Source organism: Carya illinoinensis, chromosome 16 (genome assembly GCF_018687715.1).
Source record: "Carya illinoinensis cultivar Pawnee chromosome 16, C.illinoinensisPawnee_v1, whole genome shotgun sequence".
Lineage (NCBI taxonomy): Eukaryota > Viridiplantae > Streptophyta > Magnoliopsida > Fagales > Juglandaceae > Carya > Carya illinoinensis.
Window position 1 is genome coordinate 5,273,775 of NC_056767.1, and position 9,518 is coordinate 5,283,292.

General features: G+C 35.7%; 1 protein-coding gene across 2 annotated transcripts; it reads left to right on the top strand.

Annotated features, from left to right (window-relative positions):
- Positions 1 to 1,593: 1,593 nt before the first annotated feature.
- Positions 1,594 to 8,986, top strand: LOC122298388 (O-fucosyltransferase 7-like). 2 transcript variants are annotated; one of them, XM_043108107.1, is made up of 13 exons: positions 1,594 to 2,076; positions 2,486 to 2,584; positions 3,347 to 3,446; positions 3,531 to 3,598; positions 4,128 to 4,216; positions 4,341 to 4,521; positions 4,656 to 4,784; positions 4,879 to 5,012; positions 5,135 to 5,348; positions 7,807 to 7,991; positions 8,106 to 8,201; positions 8,425 to 8,506; positions 8,578 to 8,986. In XM_043108107.1, the coding sequence occupies exons 1-13, from the start codon at positions 1,918 to 1,920 to the stop codon at positions 8,584 to 8,586; spliced, it is 1,545 nt and encodes a 514-aa protein (XP_042964041.1). In that variant the 5' UTR covers positions 1,594 to 1,917; the 3' UTR covers positions 8,587 to 8,986. The 2 variants fall into 2 exon arrangements, with proteins under 2 accessions (XP_042964041.1, XP_042964040.1); XM_043108106.1 differs by having other exon boundaries at positions 1,595 to 2,076; positions 8,425 to 8,986.
- Positions 8,987 to 9,518: the final 532 nt, after the last annotated feature.

Here is a 9,518-nt window from a genome sequence, read left to right on the forward strand (position 1 = left end):
AGGTGCTACTGAGGATAAAGGTTGTTGCAATTTTTGTCATTGACATGACTATATATATATATATATATGATATGCTAGATTATTTTGTACTATAAAATTATAAAATGCTTTGCAATATGACGTAACACAACAAAACCACATTAATTCGTAGTAATATTTTTATATAAACAAATATTTCTTTAAAAGTTATTATTATCTGCTTAAATCTTATAAAGAGCTTCACTCAGATGATTCTCTTGACATGGCACTTGGTTTATTATAAATAAAAAAACTTATTCAAAACTAAAAGGCGTTCAAAAACACAAAAGAAAGATTGAGGCTTGGTTTGTTTAGCAAATACTAAATTATCTCATCTCATTTAATTATTATAATTTTTTTAAATTTTCATATAAAATATAATAAATAATTCAATTTTTTTAAATTTTAAAATAAAATTAAAATTAAAAAAATTATATTATAATAATATTTTATTCAACTTTTAGTAAAATATCTTATCTCATCTCATCTGAATTGTGTAAACTCTAAATTCTTTATCATTTTTTGTGTTTGAATTTTTTTTTCTATAATAAACTATCTTTACAATAAACTTTAGATGATTCTCTATTTTATAAATAAAATCGGATTGAAAAAAATTTAAATTAGAACCGATTGAAGCATTTAATGTGATATGGACTGAAATGTTGTGCACATGCTTGCCATTCCTTTAATCATCTTGACTACAGTCCACATCTCAGAACAGCTTTTTCCGTTTGTGAGTGTCAACCCGAGGGAGACTTTGCTTGGCCATTCACGCCATGGGTAAATATTGTGCTAGCCGTTGGAATTATGGATGAGGACATACGCTTAGTTTTTTTTGTTTTTTGTTTTGTAACATAGATATGGAGATAAAGTCAGTTTTATAATATTTATTTAATTTTATAAAAACCTTTTTAAAAATTCAAACATTCAATATTATAGCCTCAACTTCAAGTATTTATTTTTTATTTTAAAATTTAGATAAGAAATGTAAGAGATAATTTATAAATATTAGTGAAATGTTTTAAGTTAAGATTTTTATGAGGTTTTGAAAAATAATAAAGAAAAAATTGAAAAAAAATATAAAATTAAAAAAGGTTAGAATGAAATTATTTAATATTATTTTTATTTTTGAATTTGAAAAAATTTAACTTTTTTGGTATTTTATTTGAAAGTTTAGAAAAATTATAATGATTAGATGAAAAAGTTAAAAATTAAAAATTAAAAAATATTTATATTTAAATAATGTTTAGATATTAAGATAAGATAAGATTAATATTGATTTGTATAGAATACATTTAATAAAATATTTATATAATATAATTTAATCTAAAAGAGAAATTTTAAAATTTAAATATTACACATTAAATTTTATTACTTAAATGACGTGGATAACCGATATATTTTACTCTCACACACACGCAGGAACACACACCCAGCATTGAGGTATGCATTTTAGATACATTCTGTTGTTGATAGAGACATCAACCTATATTTTAAGATATGGATTATAATTATATAATAAAAATATAGCTAGGAGAATTCAAGAACTTTGTTTTTAAATGCTGAGTGTGAGAATCTTTGATAGCATCCAAAGGCATTGTGGGGGGAAAGAAAAGAGCACACAACAACGTCAACAACTTCAATAACAATGACAGGAAGTTTAGGAACCCAAAAACAGCTAGCCGCTTTGCTCAATAACTATCGAGTGTCAGCACCGGAGACAGGCGCAGAGTGAGCAACAACGGAGAGAGCGACAGGTGCCGAACGAATCACAGAGTAATTCGACGGTGCAAATGGATGTTTCCCATTGTTTGTTTTAGTCGTCATCGAGAGTGAGATAAAAGACAGAGAAGAAGAGTCTCTGGAGAGAGTTCTAGAAAGAAGGGAAGGAATAAAACGATGCAGAGGCGCAGATTGAGACCTTTGTTTCTACTTCGGAAGATGCTAACTTTCACCATTTGTGCAATTGGGCTTGTGGCTCTCCTCTCTTTCCACGTCCATGTTTTCCCTTCATCCACAGTTCCAAACTTATTCCCTGATCCCTACAAGCTTCCCACGGTAACAACTCCCCCCCCCAATCCACTCTCTCTTATAGCCTGCCATATCTTCTCTTTGTTGCCAAAATAAAAAGATTCTAGGGCTTTCCGTTTTTGATCATGGGTTGTCGCTTTCTCCTTTTTTTTTTTTTTTTTTTTTGTTTTTTCCTGGAAACTTTCGTGATCTCCAACCTTTCGGTTCCCGTGTGCGAAAACTTGTATTATTATTATTTTTTGATAGTTCTTGTTTTTGGTAGATATTCTTTTGTCTATTGTTGAGATTGATTATGCCTATTCATTGACTTGTGAACGTCACTGTATCGTCTTCCAATGTGGAAAGTTTATACATGTGGTTTAATTTTTGTTATACTGTCATCATCATTATTATTTTTGAATTTGTATTAAGGTAATATCTTGTGAATTATTTGTAGCAACATGAATTCAAATATCAGAGATTTGGCACCGAGCGAAGGTGGACGCGAGAACTTGCTCCGCCCCATTTATCCAAAGCGCCTCAATCTTCTCTCCAGGTTTCTGTTTCTCCCATTCATCGTATGATTTAATTTTTTATGTACTATGTTTGGTTGATGATGGATTCGGCTAATAAAATAAATTGCAATTGTCAATTTTTAAGTTATTGTTAGTAATAACTCTCTTCGTACTTGTCAAAACGAAATTGAAGATATTGTTATTGATAAATAATTTCGTTTAGAGTTGAACGAAGCTTTTATCAAGAAGGCAAATTCAATGTAAAACTTAACGCTCAAAATATCAACTTTTTAGTCGGCTAAACCAAAATGGTTCTATTAATTTTGGTGTTGCCATGAAAGAGGAAAAGGTTTTAATATTCCTTTCTAATATGTGGGTTTGATTCGTTCTTGGAGTTGCTTCGTGCCTGTGGTTACCAGTGGTTTGAGGGCAGTTGGGTTATAGGACTGCATTGAGATCAATTCAATTCAGTCGAATTTTAAGCTGAGTCTAACATCCAAATACACAACTATCAAATTACTAAACTCATCTCAATTCAAAACCTCTTTACACATGGGACCCACAACCTTTTTCAACTTTCCATAAATAGTATTAAACTCATCTTAACGTCCAAACACATCTAAACTCATCTTAGATGGGCCCCACATAATTCACTCCACTATCTCAACTCACTATTATTCGTAAAGAACTGAGTTCAACTAAGCTCAAAATCCAAACGCAGCCTAGTCTATTAGATTTAGGTGTGCATATTGATACGAAGTAGTCATGCATCTTTCATGTTTTCACTCCCTTAGATTTGACAGTTGGCTGGTGCTAGTGGGACATTGGAGTTGTACAAGCTATGGAAGCCTCCATCAAATCGTGATTTTGTGCCCTGCATAAAGCCTAGCGCTAATTATACGAGTAAGGAAGTGGCTGGTCTCATAACTGTTTTGGTATAATGAAATCCCTGCTCACTTACTTCTTGATTTGGTTTTGTTTATTCAGCTCCTGTTGAGTCTCGAGGTTACCTTCTAGTCCATTCGAATGGTGGGCTCAACCAGATGCGTGCTGGGGTTTGTACCACACTCCACTGTCCCTTTTTTAGTTTCATGTGATATGCTTGATGGTTGTATATAGCCATATATATACATATATATTACATTTACGATTTTACATTCTTCTTGAATTGCATACATCCTAGTCATCTTACAGTTCTATCTATGACTGTTGCAAAGTGGAAGCCTTAGAATACAACCAGTCCCAACTAATTTTTTTTATAATGTCAGTCCAAGCAACCATACACTTTTACATCTCTTGCAGGCTATGGAATGATGGTGCATGGAATCCTTTTGTACTATTTGAACGGACTCCTTCTGACAGTATGATTGATTAAATAGTACATGAAATTAGTCTCAAAAGCTTTGTGCTGTGACACTGAACTGAAAATGGAGGTCCACTTCCAACATTTTAGACAACCTTGATTGTTGGTTGTTAATTTCATGAGTACTGGCCTCAAATTTTCTTTCTTGCTAAATTAGGTTTTGGTGAATAATGTTTATGGCTACTTTTTATATCTCAGTTAGGTTTCTCATTAAATTGCAGATATGCGACATGGTAGCTGTAGCCCGCATCATAGATGCCACTCTTGTAATTCCAGAACTCGATAAGCAGTCATTTTGGCAGGACTCTAGGTAGAAATCTTGACTCTAATCCCCCCTTCCCCCCAAACCAATATATATATATATATATATATATATACATTCTGACTAGTTACTAAAATGATGTGATAATTACATTTCTTTGCTCAATCTGCAGCAACTTCTCAGATGTTTTTGATGAAGATCATTTTATGAATGCTCTGGCTAATGATGTGAAAGTTGTAAAAAAACTGCCTAAGGAACTGGCTACTGCTACTAAAGTAGTCAAGCATTTTAGGAGTTGGTCTGGTCTGGATTACTACCAGGAGGAGATAGCTAGCTTGTATGAAGATTATCAGGTTTGTTTATTTAAACGGTTCAGGTCCCTGGAAACTGGACCTTTTTTTCCAATTCAATCCTCTTATTATTCACCTATCTTGTCAGGTTACTTTTGCCTTTCGATGCAATCTTATTATATAATATTTATTCTCAGGTTATTCGTGCTGCCAAATCAGATTCTCGCTTAGCAAATAATAATCTACCTCCAAACATTCAGAAATTGCGCTGCCGTGCTTGTTACGAAGCCCTTCGTTTCTCACCTAGAATTGAAGCAATGGGAAAAGTAATCCAACCTAAATGCTCATCTGCTATCTGGACGGCTTTATCTCCCTTGTGTCCCATGCAATGACTATTAACTTTTTTCATCAATGTTGTAGTTGTTGGTCGATCGGATGAGGGACTTTGGTCGTTACATTGCTCTGCATTTACGCTATGAGAAGGACATGCTTGCCTTTAGTGGTTGCACACATGATCTGTCTTCAGCTGAAGCTGATGAACTAGAGATGATCAGGTACGAGAGACTTATTGTTGTTCTCCTGGATAATAAGTTAACTTTCCTGAATTCATTTGTAGAAGAGTTCATCTGTGATACCAACATCTTTTATGCGTATTAATTTTATTCTGAACTTTTAGGGAGAACACTGCACACTGGAAAATAAAGGACATTAATTCTGGGGAACAGAGATCCAAAGGTTACTGCCCCTTAACTCCTAAAGAAGTTGGAATTTTTCTTACTGCTCTTGGATACCCATCAAACACTCCTATATACATAGCTGCTGGAGAGATATATGGAGGTGATTCTCATATGGCTGATCTGCGATCCCGCTATCCCATATTAATGAGCAAGGTATTAAACTGAATTCTCTTTTTTGATTATCTCATATTAAGGAGATCAAATGGGGTAATTAAAGAAGCCATACAGGTTTATCAAATTCTATTGTCTTTTCAAAGTAATCGTAGAGATGCTGAATTACCCTCGTTGTTAGCCCGACCTCCAATTTTGAACAGCATCATGGGATTTCACATGTTATGCTTTACAGATTGAAAACGTTAATAAAAGTTTATTGTTATAGTGATAGACGATGCAAATGGAAACCTGCAGGATCATGTGAGCCTTCTCCCAGTGCAGGCTTTTGTACCCTGTATATGACTTTTAAATTGGTGAATCCATTGGACTTGGGCTCGGGAGGTCAAGTAGTTTGAGCCTGATTTGACATTTATGTGTAATGTGTACTAGGTCTGGTTATGTCGGCAAATCTATGACTTCAAGATAATTGAAGCTGGGTGTCTGCTTAGAAATAAAAATTTTGGACGCATGTACTAAAGGCTAGCTCCAAGAACATGGAACATTATCTTGTCAAATTAGTGGGTTCTCCTTAAGAAGCATATGACCTACAGAATGCATTTTATGTTTTGTTTTTAACTAGAGTTGGATCTTAATTTGATTGGATTGTTAGCTCTACCTTTTTTTTTTTTTGAAATAGGGATACTTGTAATATATTAAGGATAATGTTGGCATTCAGCCATTACAAGATCATAAATACAAGGAATAACATTATCAACATCAATCTTCCCTGCATCTAACATCACTGCTTCCCTTGCTAGCCCAGTGTAACTCGGTTTGCACCCCTCTTGACATGTCTTAGCATCCAGTCAGTTCCTTGCATTGACTCTTTGATGTCTGCAATCAGAGGATTGTAGCTGTCCACTTCTCCATTCTGTTGAAGTATGGCAGTCACAACATGGGAAGAGTCACCCTCAAACAAGCAGTCAATTAGCCCCAGTTCTTTGCACAACTTGACAGCTTCAAATAAGCCCCTTGCTTCAGCCATAGCAGCATCTGAACAATAATTCAGAGGTTTCATCAGTCATTAACACAGCCCCTTCCCAGTCTCGAAGCACAATGCCAATACCAATCTTATTTGCTTGTTTCTGTACAGCAATATCCCAATTGATCTTTATATAGCCATTTGGTGGGAACTCCCATTTGACTACAGCATTTGGAACAGAAAGCTTCTGTTTAGAAATGGCTCCATAGCTTGCTGATAAGAGTTACACTCATTGACAGCATGCTGAAAGAAGAATGAGGGATGAGTAAACTTCTCTTCATGAATTAGTGAATTCCTTCCATACCATAAACATTGAGCCACATAAGCAAAATAAGCTAAATCCCTTCCTTGCAGCCTGTCAACCACCTGTTTAAAAATCTGAGCAAAGTCAAGATTAGTAATTGCTATTTTCTGCATGTTCTTATTTCCCATCATCCAGACATCCATAGCACCAGGACACGACCATAGGATATGCCCAGTAGATTCATCCTCAAACAGATAGGACATAAAGCATCAACAGTCACATTTCTCTTGTGAAGATTCAGTTTGGTAGGGAGGGAATCAGTACATGCTCTCCACATGAAATTCTTAACAGAATTAGCAACAGGTAAAGCCCACAGCTGTTTCCAACAGGAATCATACTCAGCTCTCTTAGATGTCTCACCATTAAGGCTCCAGGTTGTCTCCATATACATGTGATGAGCACTTTTGACAGAAAAGATGCCATTATGAGTCCCTCTCAAGACCAGTTTATCAGGGTTGCCCAACAAACAGGTATCTGTAGTATTGCCGCAGCGTGAACATCATTAAAAACAGATTGAACCAATTGAACATTCCACCAAGCAGTCTGTATGTATAGTTAGCTCTACCTATATCTGATGTTCGTATTTTAATGCTTACATAAAATGTAGTTAAAAACACTAGTGTAAGGTAGCATCATCTGATCAAATTAACTAGTGTCTGGGATGCAAAGTGTAAAACGTATAGTAGTTAAGAGTGTACGAAGTGTATTTTTCCCTAAAAAGAGAAAAGCAAGGAAGTGATAATTGGATGAATTTCTCACGACAGAAGCAATTTGGGTGTCTTACTTAAATGCATGAAAGATGCTGCAAGGGACAAAACCAAAACCAAAACAAGCTCAAATTCCTAAATATAAAATGACGCTGAAATTAGATACTTGCTACTAAGCATTATGGAGAGACCTAATCTAGCTTACTTGAATAACTAATGAATTAAACTCAACTTGTGAGAAATTGAAGGTTGAAATCCATGCTCAATTTTGCTCTCTCTCTCTCTCTCTCTCTCTCTCTCTCTCTCTCTCTCTCTGTTAAGTGTTTTTAAAATGTATACTATTTCTGCTTCCCTTTTATATTCATGTATTGTTATTTTGGGGAGAGGGAGGGCTCCTAAGGACCAGAAACATGAACAACAGAAGAAATATTTAAAATTAATTTGCTTCTTGTGATCACCTGGCAGGAAAAATTGGCTTCTGTGGAAGAGCTGGAGCCTTTTATTGATCATGCCTCTCAACTTGCTGCACTTGACTACATTGTTTCTGTTGAAAGTGATGTATTTATTCCATCGTACTCTGGAAACATGGCAAGGGCAGTTGAAGGTCATCGCCGTTTTCTTGGACATAGGAAAACTATAGCTCCTGACAGGCAAGACAATTTCTTGTTGATAGTTAATCTTGGATTAAACCACTATTCTCTCGATCATGCATGCTCCCATCAATTGCCGATATTAATGTAGTTTTGTGCTTCTCTTTCCACCAGGAAAGCTCTTGTTCGTCTGTTTGACAAAATTGAGCGGGGAACTCTGAAAGAAGGCAGAAATTTATCAAATCGAATTATTGAAATACATCGGAGACGGTATGTGAAAGTGATGAGTTGTAGCTTTTGCAGCTAGTAGTAGCTACACGTTGGACATTATACGATTTGTTGTTTTGATCTCCTGCCGGGGCAAAATTTCATGACTCTGCAGCACACACGTTTCACAATTAAAGTGTGTAGTTCTTCTCCCTCCCTCTCTCTCTCTTTTTCTTCTGATGGTGGAGGATTGATTTGGTTTTTGATTGTTACATTGGATGCGCAGGCAAGGGTCTCCAAGGAAGAGAAAAGGCCCCATTTCAGGAACAAGGGGCATGGATAGGTTTCGCTCAGAAGAAGCCTTCTACGTAAACCCTTTACCAGATTGTTTATGTCAGAGGGAATCACCAAATATAACACCTCGTTCATAACTTGGTAGATCAGATGATGCTGAGCAATTGCTCTTGAAAACGATTCCTGTGCCGGTGGGTTGGTGCCGCATTGCATTCCATTCAAGTTGTTGAAGCAATACAAGCTGGTGTTCTACTGCCATGGGATGTAGTGTGTATATATATTCTGACCCTGAAGAAGGCCAGGGCCGATATAGGAAAGTTTAGATGGAAAAAAGACAACTGCATTAGGGTGCACGGCAGAATTGGGATCACCAAAGACGTGCCTCCAATGTACATTGTTTTCCCTTGGAGGAGTTAGCCTGGTTTGAAAGAGCTGCATAGGGAGTTTATCAGGGATACAATATTGTGAATAGTTGACAACTTCCATATATGTTGTATTTCACTCATGGTCATCAAATGCAATAAAAGTTAAAAAGAATTACATTTTTTGTTTCACTGCCCACATTTGTTTCCTTATTTCCTGGCACTCAGGTATCTTTGACCCTTTGTTCAGGTGACGGGAAAAATAAGGGATTAGAGTAGGACAGGACATGACCCTCTTCTGACCTGCCTGTACACCGTTGGATTAGTCAGGATAGTGTTTCTAAACACCCGGTGTCCTGACTGGTAAAGATATCATGAGACCAGATCAATATATTGGTTTTGATTTTTTCATTTATTTTCCAATCTTCTTAGAAAATCACTTTGTATAAAGTAATATTTGGATTCTCCAGCTCCCTTATACTTTCTGTAAGCTTCTATTTGTAAATTAGTGTAGAGAACAATGTTTTGAATATTGTATGGAATGTCGTATCTGTCAATGTACTGAAACGAAATATTTCGATATCGGTACCATTTCGTGTAGTTTGAAGAATGAAATTGTAGTTTGAAGAAATGAAAAAAAGAAGAAGTGAAGGCCGAAATATTGGCCAGTACAGGCAGAAATATCGGCCACTATTTGGACCGGTATGAAACAGGTATAATTTCT

Excerpts from the sequence above, each read along its gene's own strand:
- LOC122298388 (XM_043108106.1), top strand. The coding sequence starts at position 1,918 with ATGCAGAGGCGCAGATTGAGACCTTTGTTTCTACTTCGGAAGATGCTA. Across the intron at positions 3,599-4,127 it reads TCAACCAGATGCGTGCTGGG|ATATGCGACATGGTAGCTGT; the intron begins GTTTGTACCACA and ends ATTAAATTGCAG. Across the intron at positions 4,522-4,655 it reads GCTTGTATGAAGATTATCAG|GTTATTCGTGCTGCCAAATC; the intron begins GTTTGTTTATTT and ends ATTTATTCTCAG.